The sequence below is a fragment of the Carassius carassius genome, chromosome 48, assembly GCF_963082965.1.
Source record: "Carassius carassius chromosome 48, fCarCar2.1, whole genome shotgun sequence".
NCBI lineage: Eukaryota > Metazoa > Chordata > Actinopteri > Cypriniformes > Cyprinidae > Carassius > Carassius carassius.
This window is the reverse complement of record NC_081802.1, coordinates 2,080,476-2,096,550: the sequence shown is the minus strand read 5'-3', so window position 1 is coordinate 2,096,550 and position 16,075 is coordinate 2,080,476. Positions and strand designations below refer to the sequence as shown.

At 35.7% G+C, this 16,075-nt stretch overlaps 2 protein-coding genes across 2 annotated transcripts; one reads left to right on the top strand and one right to left on the bottom strand.

The window, feature by feature from the left end:
* The first annotated feature begins 659 nt into the window (after nt 1-659).
* On the top strand, nt 660-3,490 carry LOC132131803 (kelch-like protein 23). The gene is made up of 3 exons (XM_059543924.1): nt 660-1,611; nt 1,940-2,348; nt 2,806-3,490. The coding sequence occupies exons 1-3, from the start codon at nt 660-662 to the stop codon at nt 3,110-3,112; spliced, it is 1,668 nt and encodes a 555-aa protein (XP_059399907.1). The 3' UTR covers nt 3,113-3,490.
* A 638-nt stretch (nt 3,491-4,128) lies between these two features.
* On the bottom strand, nt 4,129-12,934 carry cers4a (ceramide synthase 4a). Its single transcript, XM_059543759.1, has 11 exons — nt 12,574-12,934; nt 11,280-11,459; nt 9,434-9,551; nt 7,610-7,728; nt 7,463-7,520; nt 6,419-6,469; nt 6,072-6,164; nt 5,860-5,988; nt 4,803-4,909; nt 4,541-4,697; nt 4,129-4,465 (listed from the first exon to the last, which is right to left on the bottom strand). The coding sequence occupies exons 1-11, from the start codon at nt 12,579-12,581 to the stop codon at nt 4,274-4,276; spliced, it is 1,212 nt and encodes a 403-aa protein (XP_059399742.1). The 5' UTR covers nt 12,582-12,934; the 3' UTR covers nt 4,129-4,273.
* Nucleotides 12,935-16,075: the final 3,141 nt, after the last annotated feature.

The following is a 16,075-nucleotide window of genomic DNA, read 5'->3' as shown; positions in this document are numbered from 1 at the left end:
AAGACCAATACTTCTGGTATTTTAATGAACAAATGGAAATTAATGAAAATATTTACATTTGTATATTCAACAACAATAATAACGACTGATACAATCTAAAGATTTGGAGTTGTGGTTAAAGGAAATTATTATATACAGAGTTTAATAGTAACCGTTATTTACATATAGTGTTTGCAAATCTGAGCAAGATAAAATAGCAATGCAAGTTAATAAAATAAAATAAAAACACTGAAATACACAGTGGATTATCTTAATTATTGTATCCCTTATGCTATATAGATATATGCCACAAAAAAGCTCATTAGCATTTCTAAAAATAATATACTGTTTACATGGGTGAAGATGTTCAGCTGTCCAACTTGTGGTATTGACTTGTTAAATCTTAGGTATATACATAATACACATTACAAGCCTTGATGTTTCCATAGATGCCAGCATTTAAGTATATAACTCAACTATCCTAGTAAGAAATATTTACCAAAGCCTTCTGTGTGCTTTTTGAAATTGGGTCTCTCTAGAACTTTAACTGGGATATTTTTAGCTATTTGCTCACCGACCCCATTCCCATGGAGAGTGAGGGACAGGCTAGAGCAAGGATATAATTGTCACATAACACCCTTCAGCAGAGAAGTGAGTGTTGGGAGGGGGAGTGCACAATCATGGCTTGTGCAAAGCAAGACATAGTTACCTATGACAAGAGCTCAGGAGCTGAGAAAAACGTAGCTGAGGAGGATCAGGATACTATCAATGTCGCTCCTGACACAGTACTCCAGGTGGAGGGGGAGATGTTCTTTGTGAACCGCGAGTATTTGGCCCAGCTGAGTCCCTACTTCCGAGCCTTGTTTTTTGGCGGTGGTCGTGAGAGCACTAAGAACCACATTGAGATTAAAGGAGTTGGACTGCGGCAGTTTCAGGCTCTAATGGAGTTCACAAAGAACTTGAAGCTGAAATTAGACTGCAAGAATGTCCTTGAAATTCTGGAGGCTGCTGACTTCCTCCAGCTGGACAGGGCTCGGTTACTCTGCTGCAAGTTCTTGGAAAGGCAATTGCATCTTAGTAACTGCTTGGGAATGATGGCCTATGCTTGGCAGCTTGGCTGTCTGGACCTCTACGCGGCAGCAAGGGATGTCGTCTTGACCCACCTACCTGCCTTAGCCTCTGAGCAAGACTTTATGTTCCTTCCGAAGGAAAGCATTGCTGACCTCCTTGCTAGTGACAACTTAAGCATTCCCAAAGAAGACCTAGCTCTTGATGTGGCCCTTCGCTGGGCAACATTTGACCCAAGTCGGGAAGAGGACTTCATGGAACTGGTGGGTCTGGTCAGACCAGAGTGCTTAAGTCTTCCCTACATTACAGATCTTCTGTCCAAGAAAAACAGTTCAGACCCACATGCCAAGCTCATTTGTAGATTGAACGATAACTTGCCAAGCAGTTGGACTATGGGCAGGTCCATGCCTAGAGCCCGCTCAAGAGAAACTCTGTTTGTTCTTGGGGGACCGCATGAGCAAGAAACACAGTTGCTGTATCAGTTTCACCCCTACAGTGGAAGGTGGCAATCCCATCCTCCGTTGCAAAAGAAGTGTCTCACACAGTACTCTGTGGCTGCACTAGGTAACGACCTCAGCTGATCCTAAATATTTTAACCCAACCACAAGTTGTTAGCATAATAACCTACCTGGATCATGCTGGATCAGGTGTTGCATGCCCTTTCCAAAATTAAACTTTTAAGTCAGGAGTGCCGAATCCTGTTTCTGGAGATCTACCTTCAGTTCTCCAATATATCAAATTTTCAGAAAATCTTAATGAGCTAGTTCAGGTGTGTTTGATAAGGATTGGAGCTGAACCTTGCATGAAAGTAGATTTCAAGAATCAGAATTGGGCATTTTGCTTTCGTTGTCTTACTGTCCACACCATCTAAAATATTATTTCTTGCTCTAAGGGGAAAACATAGTAGTGACTGGAGGCTATTTCCGGGACGTGTTATGGTATAGTGTGGACTGGGTGAGCATTTACGAGCATGGAGACAAGCTATGGGTGGACGGCCCAGCGATGAAGAGGTCCAGGCACAGCCACTGCTCAGCATCTCTGGAGTTCCAGGTGTATGTGTTTGGCGGTAGTATGGATGAGGGACCTGTGGCCGACGTAGAAAGGCTGGTTTTGGGAGCCAAGGAATGGGACACCGTCAGTCCCATGGTGCGGGCTGTGGAAAGGGCAGCCACTGTTACTTTGGGGACTCGTATTTATGTGGCCTGTGGTCTAGATGAGAATGGCGATGTTTACAGTGGGATTCAGAGGTACAAGCCAGAGGTTGATCAATGGGACGTGGTATCCTATTCTCCGTTTCCACGGTGAGTAAACTCAATTGTGTCCAACTTGTTAGAGATGGTCCTCATGGCAGAACACAAGATTCTGGGGGAATGATTGGATCCAAATCCAACTCCTCCCACATTGTGCATACCTAAACCTACCTGCCTCCACCCTCTGATCCCTAAACCCACCCATCTCAACCTCCAAACCTACCAAACTCCTCTCCCTAGATGCAGATCCAACCACGCCCCTAGATCTTGTGTTCTGCATTTAGGGGATACTGACTTGTTATGAGCCAGGTTTGATCAACTCTGGCCCTCAAGGTTCACTGCCCTGCAGATTTCAGCTCCCACCTCAATCAAATACATAAAAAAGTCTAAGCACAGATTGTAGGCAATTCTCTCCACAGATGCCACCACAAATAGTCTTGTATCAGTTTTGCACACTTTGGAAAACCAAAGTAAGGTCTTGTTGGATACATGTGTACTTCTTTTCCAGTTACGACCTTCTTGCAACTGAACTCAATGGTGCCCTCTATCTGCTGGGAGGACAGGCTCTACGTTTAGACATCGACACAGACGAGTGGACCGTCCTTCACGAGGACTGTCTGGACAACAAATTCTTCACAGGCTGTGCCACAGTGAATGGGCAGATTTACATACTGAGTGAGAGGAAGATAAACAAAACATACCCAAACATGATTTTACTAGACCCTTACACTGACACTTGCTTGGAAATTAATGATAAAATACCCTGTCCTGTCCCCATAAGAGGTTGTGTCACAATGCATGTCAGTCCTTTTTAAAGCCATAATGCCAACACTATTCTTTCAAAGTAGTAAACCAATGCAAAAACATTTTGTTGAGCAAAGTTGAGTTTAATCATATTCTAAAACACTTTTATTGTTATTCAAAAGGTCACAGAAAAAAATAGCGGACGAGAAGCATTTATGCAACATTACCAGTACTGAAGATTACAAGAATATATTCCTCTTCTGTCATTGTTACAAGATATATAACAACTACAAAATGTTGCATTAACAAACTCAGAACATGGTAAATCCCAATAAAAAGAGGAAAATTCATACAAAAACAATCACAGGTCTTTTATAAGTTAAACAGTGTAAGACGGACGCACAGCTTTTGAATGAAAGGTCAGTTATGGCTATTGTACAAATAAACTTTCCAGCTTCATCTAAAACAACAAAAAACTCTGCCTTTAGCCCTTGGAGCAGAGTCAGTATTGAAGAAATCAAGGGGCTTACAAAGTTGCCCTCAAATTTAATTACCCCCTTTGACTTTAAAGATTTCGAGGCACATGCTCCAGTGAGAAATCATCGGAATCCTCATTTGGTAAGGCAATGCGCCACAAAAAGTGCCATCTTATAAAACACAAGCTCCAAAAGCTTCTTGCAACAAAATCTTTCATTAGCAGAATCACAAAAACAAGTGGACATATCACTACCAGATGGCGCAGTAAGTTTCTCCTAAAGGTCAACCAATGCACATTTTGATACCAATAGCCACTGCAGAAAATTCATAATTTTCACACACAACTATCTATTTTTTTTTTTTCTACAGAGGATTTAAAAAAAAAATGCATCTAAATGTTGCAGCAAATTAGTAAATTACCTTTCACAACACTTCAACAATTAATACTTAAAATGTCTGTTTTATGAAAAAATTGTATGTACGTAAAGTAAATAGAGCTTCTCAACCAATGCACTATAATTAATTAGACTAACTTAAAAAAAATTAAAGTTTAACCTATTTAAGTATTACTCAAATGGTAATGTAATAATACAAACAAGTATTATGTTCAGTTTTACGCAATATACTGACTACGCATTATGTTTTCACGCAACCAAAACACCAGCGGTCTGAAATTACAGTAGGACCTTGGCAAACAAGGTAAGCCAAGAAAGTTGGAGATGATTTAACACGTTTAAATACATAAAGTAGCATTACTATCTGGCTTTCAGAGTTTTACTATTCATTTTTCGCCTCTGATTTGTTAAATTGTTCAGAACACAGTTATTGGCTAACGATGCCAATTTTGTGTTAAAAGCACCCTTTTTCTGCTCCCAGGTGTGTTCTCCTTCTCCACCTTCTTCTTCATCAGCTTCACTCTCTTCATCGCTCCGTTCATCCCGTTCCACCTTAAAAACACGTTTTTTAGTTTTTTTTTACTTAGAAAATAGCGGATAACCTCATAAATAACGTAAGATACTCACTTTGCCTAAAAAGATAAATTTGTGAACCATTCGAAGAATCAACCAAGCCCAGAAGACATGCAGAGCTTGCAAAACCAGCAAAAGGCCATTTAAGAAATAATAACCAGGGTACGGATGAAAGACGTCCAACGAATCCACCACAGCTGTGTAGACGATTCTGGAAATGAACCAAAATACAGTTCGTAAATCTTCACCTGAATGTCTTAGATTTGAAAAGAACATTGATAAATCACTTGAAATCAGCATTATATGAAGTTATTACCTGTATGGAAAAACCACGAGGCGAGTTACTAGGAATACAGCGGCGAAAACGACAAACAAGGCATCGCAGGTCTTTCTCCATCCAGCATAATTGAACATCTTGGCAGACTGCAAATCAAGCAAAAACAAAACATTAGTCATTCTTTATATATTGACGAACATGAGACAACTTCCAAAATAAATTCCACAAGAAACTGACATTTTTCAGCATTTATGTTAAAAACTTCTGCAATGAAAACTGTATATCTTTGCGTGGACTTTGCGAATGAACAAATATAGCAAACAGCACTATTAAATTGTTTTATTAGTATTAAAACTATTTATTAAAGGAATAATCACCATTTTTCTTTCATGTTTTAATTTTAACAATAATACTCTACTGTGCTGCACTTTGTTTGCCAAAAAAAGTTTAAATAAAATTTTATCAAAGGTTAAATTAAATTAATATTTTATGCCATCATTCACCAGAAAAATAAATAATAATACATTTAAATAAAACTACATTTTAAATGGAAAACACAAAATTTGGTAAAAAAATATATATATATTTCTGTATATTTTATTATAAAACACAGTATTTGAGAAAAACAATTACGTATTTCATAGGGCCCTAAAAATGTAGTTAAACTGTTCTTAAATTGTTCTTAAATTATGTATTGTTTTTTCATTACAAAAATTTTATTTAACCATTAAAACATAGTCCAAAAATATTAAAATAAAACATTTAAATTGAGTAATTTTGTCAATGCTTTTATACAAAGCGACTTAAGAGTCTTAAGAGCCAGACACAGAAAGTGCTTGTAATACCAAGTTCTAGTTATTGTTTTAATAAGTACAAGGTAGAAAGAGAATTAATAAATAAAGAGAAAGACAACATTTTTATTAAAAAATTTTTTTTTATTGTAATTTATAAATAAATTAAAAAAGAAAGATTTTTAAGGGAAATAAGGAAAATAAATCAAAATTTTAAGTCATAAGGCCCTACATCAGTGTGTATCCCGATGTCATGATGTCATAACAGAAGCTCACCAAGTGGCCAATCAGATTCTGAGATTTACCTCCAACAGGAAGTCAGCAGAGTCGTGGACGAGCATCACCAGGGTTCCCACTCGCACATAGTTCGCACAGTACGAGAAAGCAATGAGGAAAATGGTGGCGATGTGGTGAATGATTTGCTCTTTGAAGTCCTACACAACCGAAACAAACACACAAGCACAGTTTATGAATGAAAAGACCTTTCAAAGGAAATATTATGTTGAAGGAAACTTACTTTGCGCTTTATGTCCACCGATATGCAGAGCAGAAGCGAGAGATAGAAGGCTAACTCCACGATGTAATACCAGAACTGAGCTTCTGTTACGGCCTGCAGATCAAATCACACATAACTAGATCTACAAAAGCACATTTTGTGTCTCTTATTAATATTCACCCAAGTGAAAGGTTAAAAGGTTTAAATGTGTAGTATGTTTCTGGCTCTTGTGAGATGAGTCCGGGCTGTTTTGATCGGATCATGGGGTGCAGTGCTCACTAGTTCCTCTGATTTCTGCCTAATCTCAAGTTCCTGGGATTGTTCAGCAGTTCAGGAAGTCAATGTGTGGAGAGCCGTTTGTTACGGACCTGTCTTGGGTATCCGCGCCAGCATTCCCGATGATCCCAAAACCACGGAGTCTGAAAAACAAAAATGACATGTAAAAAAAAAATTATAATAATAATTTATTACAGGTGAATGTGGAGTAACTTGCACCAATTTTTTTTAAGCATTATATGATTATAAATTTTTATGTATTCAGTGTATAAGATATTAAATAAATAAAAAAATATTATCAAATACTTAGGTTTTTTTTTGGAGTAACATGCACCATTTTTTTAAATACAGGAATCCTTATTTTGGTGCATGCAGAAAAAAATCTATTTTTTTAATTTTTCTATTCATTTTAATATATATCTAAATGTTTTACCTAAAATAAAATAAACATTTAAGCAAAAAAAAAAAATATATATATATATATATTACTTTGGAGTAACAGGCAAAGTATAAATATAGGACTGCAAAATGTATTAGATTTTAAGAATTAAATCAAATCTACTTTTATTGAATTATTTTATCTCTATAAATATTTGATTAGAAAAAACACAAACAGAAAAAAAAATATATATATATATATTTAACTTAATGCAATATAATGCACATTACAGAACTGCTCACTTTTATTATTATTATTATTATTATTATACATTTTATTATTATCTATTATTTCCAATATATATATATTTGTTTAAGTAACAAGTACCAATTTTTTTGTTTATAAAAAGACAATATTTTTATGTGTATTAAATATATTAGATAATATAAAATATATTAATATTAAATATTAAAATATATTTTATAATGTATAAAAATATTTTAATTATAATTTCATTATTTTTTATTATGTTTTATTATGTTGTAAATGTTTTATATAAAATAAATATTCAAGCCAAAAATTATATCAAACAAATATTATTATTATTAAAATAATATTAAATGAAATTCTAAAACCCTTTTCTGAAATTGTCATGCACAAATAGCATTATTTTTCTGAGAGCGTCTCAGTCTTTGATGACATTTACTTCTAATGTGAGCCTGATGCTGAGGAGAGGATTGAGTCTGGAGATACTCACATGAATGAGTGAGACGAGAGCAGCTGAGAAGGCCACCAGATAAAACACAAACCTCCACCTGAGGAGCCACACAGAGGAGCCCGTGTTCAACACACACAGATGCTTTATTTTGAGCAGACTTCAGAAGCAGAAGACGTGTCAGCTTACGAGGCCTCACAGAACTTCCGGGTGCTGCTGGGACGGTCCTGGTGTCGACGGTGACGCAGCCAGCTCTGGATCTGACGCTGAGAGAGTCCACAGAGCTTCTCCAGAACCAGCAGATCGTTCTGAACACACACACACACACACACACACAGACACACAGACACACACACACACACAGACACACACACACACACAGACACAGACACACACAGACACAGACACACACACACACACACACACACACAGACACAGACACACACAGACAGACACACACACACAGACACACACACACACAGACACACACACACACACAGACACAGACACAGACAGACACACACACACACACACACACACACACACACACACAGACACAGACACACACAGACACAGACACACACACACACACACACACACACACAGACACAGACACACACAGACAGACACACACACACAGACACACACACACACACACACACAGACACACACACACACAGACACACACACACACACAGACACACACACACACACAGACACACACACACACAGACACAGACACACACACACAGACACACACACACACACACACACAGACACACACACACACACACAGACACACACACAGACACACACACAGACACACACACAGACACACACACACACAGACACACACAGACACACACAGACACACACACACACACAGAGACACACAAACACACACACACACACACACACACACAGAGAGACACACACACACACACACACACAGACACACACACACACAGACACACACACACACACACAGACACACACACACACACACACACACACACACAGACACACACACACACACACACACACACACAGACAGACACACGAACACACGCACATTAATTAATTAATAAATATTTATTAATTGATAACCGTAACCCTGAAAATGAAATATTAAATGATTGTTGCTTAATATATATATATATATATATATATATATATATATATATATATATTTATATATATATAAATATATATATATTAATAGTATATGTAATGTTATTTAATAGTCATTTGACCCTCTATAGTATCTTCATACACAAAAAAATATATTATGTTCTATAATGTAAAAACATCAAAACATTATATGCATGTATATGAAATATATTGAAATAATGTAAATATAAATTATAAAAAAAACATTTAAAATATTAAGATAATATTAATACGCAATGGTAGTATTAGATGTATTAAAATATAATAAATAATCAAATATTAATAATTATGTTAATTATTAAATAATAAATATTAATTATATTTATAAACAAATAATATAGTAACAATTATTTTAAAACTATAATAAATGATTATTATTATTTTATAAATGTTGAATTTAATAATGATAATGATGATGATGTCTGTTTTTTTTTCATTATAGGATCACTAATTGTTATTATTATTATTATTATTATTATTATGTAATATTAGCAGATTATTATTAATATTATTTTTTGAAATAACAAGTACCAATTATTGTTGATAAAAAGACTACTCTTTGTGTATTAAATATATTAGATAATATTAAATATTTAGAAAATATTAAAATACATTTTAAAAAGTATAATAAAATAAACCAATAATACAATTTAGAATAAAAAATACAATTATTTTAAAACTATAATAAATTATTATTATTTTTATTATTATTATTATTTTATAATAATGTGCCATGATTTTACTTTTTTTTGTTGAATACTGAAAAGAGCAGATAAAAACAGTCCCATTTCAGTATTTCCAGTATTTGTGCTCAGCAGCTGTACATGATGTTGTGTCTCTCACCTGAGACGGCTGCTGCTTCTTCTGCAGGTAAAACACCTCCAGCTTCGGGACGGGTGTGACCCGCAGACGAACCCTGTCCCGGACGCCCAACCACCGGCTGAGCGGCAGTGCCACAACCCTGCCACACACACACACACACACACACACACACACACAGACTTCTGTTATGACTGTGACACTCCAGGGCGTGACACACAAGCATCTGACCGAAACCTGATGCCGTCTGTAACACACAATCTTTAATCAGGCGTGGCATGCTGTAGAGCGAGATGTGGGCGGCATCTGATGAGCAAACATCAAGAAAGAGCGGGATCTCGCCTCAGGAGCGACGGGACAAACAGCTGGCGTTGTGAGTCGCACCCTTTCTGTCTTATACTGTATATACAGCAGGTCTGCACTTGACTCACTCGTCCGGACCGGCAAAACAACCTCACAACTCTGAGATATAAATGTGAATGATCTGTTAAGATCACATTCCCAACAGAAGTAAGAAAGGAATCGATATAATAAGTGACGGGAGGTGTGTTGATACACATAATGCTGAAGAGCTCCGCCCACAGTCAATCTCATTGGCCCAAAATAGTGCTTGTCATAACTGTGCATTAAATAATAATCATCCTTATGTCATTGTGTCATGTTACACAGACATTTTCAGTCTATTGCATTACACTGCGCCTGCTTAAAAAAAATAATTCTCATTACTTTAATGCAAAAAAAGTTTTTTAAACAATTATTTTATTTATTGTCTTAATACTAAGAATAATAAAAATACTTTTTAAAATATTAATAATATTATCAAATCTGTTAAGATTATATTTTTATATTGTAATATACTGTAATAAATTATAATATAATAAACAGAGCACTGGGAAAAAAAATACAAAAAACAATAATTAAATAAATCACAAGCTTGTGCTTAAATGAGAATTCAATCAAAAATGCTAAATTTAAATGTATTCATTTGTTTGGTGACTTAATGATTATTAAAATGTTTTTTTTTTTCATAATTAGCTATTTAGGTTTAAAGTTAATAACATTTATAAAAGTTATTTGATTACTTAATATATTTAAATATAACATTCAATATAAAATTTTTACTACTATATACTATTAGGCTACTTTATATTATTATTATATTTATATATGATCATCTTATAAAAAAAATACATATATCTTGAAAAATATAAATGTAAATACATTTATTTTAAAATTGTATATATATATATACACACACACACACACACACACACACATAATATAATATAATATAATAATAATAATATAATAATGTTCTAAATTGCATTTATTTTGTTTCCTTTTTTTAGAAAGAACGTGGGTTATTTTGAGAAAATATAAATTAAATGAACAATTTCGATTTCGATTTGAAACAAATACTTCTTAGTGGTATTTGCCCATGAAAAATAAACACAAAAAAACAAACAGTTCTTTAGTAGAAAAAATAAACAAGTGCAATGAGTATCTTAGTCGCTGCAAAAAGATAATGGCGACGGTGTAAAAATAGCAGCCTGCACCTGTGGTTTTGGTTACATGGAAATATTGACAACGAAACCACGAGAAAACAATACTCCACTTTCATTCGGTCCGAACTGACACACTAAACTTCAGCCTGATGTCCTTATTTCAATCATTCAAAGATAAACTGTTGAATAATACATCCTAGTTAATGTTAGAAAGCATTCTAAGTGCACTAGAGAGAAACCAAACCGCGCATTAGTTACCCAATCCGCTAGTGTTTACGGTAATGATACACTACTGATCAGAGTTTGCACCTGTTTGTTTTAAAATTCACTTACAATATGAATATAGATGTAGTATTGATATGTACCTTTCAAAAACAAACCGCAGTGCGATGAAACCCAGGGCCAAGGGCAGGGAGATGAGCAAGTCGCGGGGTACGGGATAACGACTTCCATCTGTCGTCCCTTCAGCAATGTCTTTCCATGTAACGCCAGGAGGAAGCCAGAAATCCTGCCGCCAAATCCACTGGTTCACAAGTTCCTCTAATCTAGACACCAAAGGAGAGAGTTAGAGAAAGCTATACTAGATTATCACAGCATACAAACCATCTACAGATACAATTCGGTCCGCAGTAGATGGAACAACAAATATTCCAGAATTTTCCATTTTGGCTGAACTACTGCTTTAAAATAACACAAAGCACTCTGACAGGTGAGTTAAAATAAAATAAAAATAACAAATATTTATAGAAATGTGTCTTCTAGACAGTGGTATAAGCAGCGAAGGGGTTAAAAGTCTACAACGTTTTGACTCCGCAGCGATTAGCGATCGTTTTCAAGCTAATGTTTACAACAAATCTAATAAATCCAACTAAAATCTGACTAAAAGTATTGTACATTTGAGTACTTCCTACGTTAGAAACACAGCACTCTGACAGGTGAGTTTATTTAGAACATAAAATAGACAATATTATCAGAAACGTGTTTTCTTACAGGGTTAAACGGCCTTCGTGACGTCATGACTCCTCATGATTACCGTTCGTGTGTCTTCAGAACGAATATTTAACGAGCTGGCAATAAAACTATGCATAGACGCCACATATTAGTCGTAAAAAATGTAACCAAACAAATTCCTTCATTAATCTAGATAAAGACGTAAACATTAAAAAAATTATATGTATTAAATTAAAACTTAATAATCAGATTTGTCCATTTTGATAATATAACTGCTGCTTTAAAATATACATTTTGAGCTCTTGCTATGTGAGAAAGACAGCACTCTGTCAGGTGAGTTTAACTAAACTAAACTAAACCGATATTGTCATAAAGTGTTTTTTTTAAAACATTTAGGACAGTTAGAAAGGGTTAACAGGCCTGACGTCGATTGTTTTCAGGCAGAATACAACAAACCTGACTAAATCGCAATAAAATGATGAATAGATGCCGTACATCAAACCCAGCTCTATGAAGACGTCAGAAATAGACAAAATCATTACTGTGATTTAATAAGAACCATAATAATGTTCAATACATTACATTATAAGGGAAAAAAATACGAAAAAACACCATCCACCTCCAAAATTATTGAGTAATTACCAAATTATGTCAGCGATACAGTAATATATTTACATACACGATTGGTTGTTTTTATAATGTAATTACCTGTCCATGCTTCAGTGATGGAGAAGCGGTGGTGGATATCGATTAAAGCAGGACACAGGGCCTCTTCTTCCCGTCTTTCCGTGTTTTAGTCCCGTTCTTTGCTATAAACAGCATCCAGCATCACGACCGCTCGAAATCAGAATGAAACAAACGCGAATGTTCGAAGGAATGCAATGACGACATCAACTCGATCACATCCACCACATCAGCCTCAGGTTTCGAGTGTTTCATGTGCTGCATTCATGAAACTATCCCAGAGAAACGTACGCTTTCATCAGCATCTCTTCCGTTTTCTCTCCATCAGGAAACATGTTGTAAGGTGCTTTTCCACAAACCTCTATAGACGCCCCCTATTGACCATGAACATACCTCTATCTATCTATCTATCTATCTATCTATCTATCTATCTATCTATCTATCTATCTATCTATCTATCTATCTATCTATATCAAACATTAAGAATTCGATTTATGCGTTTGAAAAACACAACCGGTATTATGCACTCATTACTTTGAAATCAAAAGTCTCAGTGCACATATTACTTTCCCCTTTTCCTGATGTATGTTTTTGCCAAGAAAAATGCCTGACAGGTGTTTGAAAGTTCTGCCAAGGAGAGGGTTGTATGTCGTCGTCAGTCCTGTCTTTCTGGCTCCTCACAACGAATCTACTGTTTGTTTTCCAATCAACTGGGATTTTAAATGGAAGAACACAACCCTTATGTTTATTGATTGTTTTTCACCATCTCATCTCTTGACTTGTTTGGCAGATTGTGAACAGCACACAAAAACACAATTTGCACGGACCATTTCTTCTTGTCTATCTAAAGACAGTGCTGAAAATGCATTGAATGTGTTTTATTTGGCTTTTAACGTGTGTTTTCCCAGACTGCAGTGCATTTAATCTAAATGCAATGTGGCTAAAAGTCAAAGTATGCATTACAAATGTTGAGGACCCATAGACATAGCCATAATGCCAATCACTGCATGTTCTCTCTGCTGTTCTAAACTTATATATCTGATTGGTCCATGTAATATTTAAATAAACCAGCCATAAACACTCTTGCAACTGCCTAGCAACCAGTCAAAACAGCCAAGAAATTACTTAGAACGTAGCAACCAGCCAAAGCTCTTTAGGAACACCTTAGCAACAGGCTAAAACACTCTAGCGACTGCCTTGCAACCAGCCCAAGCAAACAAGGAACCACCTAGAACAACCTAGAAACCAGCCAAATCACTCTAGCATCTGCCTAGTGACCAATTCAAAACACCTATAGAATAAGTCAAGAAATCACCTATAGAGCAACTATCAACCATCCAAACCATGTTACCAACTGCCCAGCAATATGGCTGGTTATTAGGCTGTTCAAAGTGGTTTCTATGATTCTTTGTTTGGCTGTCTCTGGATTGTTTAACTACACTCTCTTGAGTGTTTTGGTTGTTGGGCAGTTACTTGAGTGTTTTGGCTGGTTGCTGGGGGGTTAAAATGGTTTCTGGGGTGTCCTGGCTGGTTGCTAGGGTATTGCTAGGTTGTTGTAGGCAGCTTTATCATTTTTAGCTGCTTATATCTCACTTCATCATTGGACATTTGATTATTTCAGTATGCTGTGCTTTATCGGTTTCATAAATAAATTTGCTACTTTGCACAGTAAATGAATGAGTAGTATGGTAAGGTGAGTGTGATTTCACCAAGTACAACATGTTCCTTGAACAATATTCCAATCAACCAATCAGAATTGAGAGATAACTTCGGGAAATATCTGTTTTAGCCTTACAATCAGGGTTATGTGCTTCTACACCCTTGTCAATCTTGTATCGTTTCCCACTGATTTTAGGAATAAATTATGAGTAGGGTTAGGTTTAGAGGTAGGGATTGGGTTAAGGCTTCACTTTTGGACAATTGTTGATCCAGGAACATGTCTTTAATCAGGGCGACCAGTATAGTAGCATGCTTTTTTGAACAAAGCCAGAGGTGAATTTTTAAGGACTGCAGGTCTGCTTTAGTGTCAGCAGAGGGTGCAGTGTCACATCTGTTAAGTCATGGTTCTTTGTTGGCTGTTGCAATCATGGCATGAAGGGTTTGAAAATTAATTTATGATGTTGGTGTATAGTGCAAATACAAACAATCTTATGGCGGTGAGTATTTGTAATGTCATCCCAAAGTGAAGTCTCTGATTGTAAGACTTATTTTTGGTTTGTAGAAAACAAAAAAAGAGACCAAAGATGAGATATCAATTTCATATTTTTGGACTTTTATTCAACAAGGAATTAATTTGGATACAATTTAAATTTAAATGACCCAGTCCATCTTGAATAAAAGGTCTTTCAGACTGCTCCACCCTTTCAAGTTTCCAGGAATTAAAGCAAATATTTCCATGTGTTATCCTCTCTACAGAGGCACCAAATGTCTTGTGGAGGTGGTGAAGGAAACAGGGACAGGGAGGTGAAGTTCATGTCCCAAGTTCTGCCTAACAACCAGCCAGAACAACCTAGCAACCGGGCAAAACATTATAGCAACTGCCAAGTAGCCATCCAAACACTAGTAAATGCCAACTATCTTTAACGTTACAATTATATAGACCAAATAACAAATAGATTGTTATCAGCTCACTCTGAAAGTTTTTACAGACAACAGAGATCCATTTATTTAAAAATAATAATAATAATAATAATAAATAATTGGTAATAAATAGAAAATGTATTTATTTTGTTGTAGCATCACTCCTAGTCGACCCCACATAGTGACTCAGAAACACCCAGTCAGAACCAGAAACATCAGGTTTTTTCATAAACGTTAACTGGTCTGCGCTTAGCATTTATCCATCAAACAGAGCAGAGAGACGTAACACCATGCGGTTTCCCAAGTCTCTCATTGTCCTCAGATGATCTCAGGTCTTCTCTGCGTGAGATCATTGCTAGTTGTCATTTCATGAATGATTATCATTATCAAAGGGCGGTAATTCTGTTCCAACTGCATCATGTACAAGGACACACGAGCCTGTGGATAATAGCCACCATGTGTGGAAACACATTCGTGATGTGATGATGATGATGATATGGAGAAGAATGATTGCAATCATGCAGAGGCTTTCTGGCATGTTTTTTGGTCAATATTCAATGTATTTTTTAATTAATATATTGAATGATAAAATTAATTACATTTTAACGCATTTAGCAGACACTTTTATCCAAAGCGACTTACAGTGCATACATTCAGGCTAACAGTTTCTACCTAACATGTAAAATAACACATTTGTACAATTTAGCAGGGGTTTCGAATTTAAATCTTAAATATATTTCACATCACTAAATTTTTTAAGTATCTGCGAATAATTTAAATTAAACATGTAATCATGTTTCACAGTTTGTTCTATGAACAGCTGCACTATATTCTAGTAGGGGAATCCCTTCTGTATGGGGTGGGATGTGGGTAAAGTGACTCAATATTAAGAAATCGTATTTGTTAGTTTATTGCGCTAAGTTTATTTTGCTGTCCTTGGCTTTCC

Bases quoted from the DNA above. Each gene is read 5' to 3' on its own strand.
- cers4a (XM_059543759.1), bottom strand. The intron at 6,165-6,418 runs GTCCGTAACAAA...TTTGATCTGCAG, and splicing joins GGCGCGGATACCCAAGACAG to GCCGTAACAGAAGCTCAGTT. The intron at 5,989-6,071 runs GTAAGTTTCCTT...TCGGTTGTGTAG, and splicing joins CGGTGGACATAAAGCGCAAA to GACTTCAAAGAGCAAATCAT.
- LOC132131803 (XM_059543924.1), top strand. From the start codon at position 660: ATGGCTTGTGCAAAGCAAGACATAGTTACCTATGACAAGAGCTCAGGA. The intron at 1,612-1,939 runs GTAACGACCTCA...TCTTGCTCTAAG, and splicing joins GTACTCTGTGGCTGCACTAG to GGGAAAACATAGTAGTGACT. The intron at 2,349-2,805 runs GTGAGTAAACTC...CTTCTTTTCCAG, and splicing joins TCCTATTCTCCGTTTCCACG to TTACGACCTTCTTGCAACTG.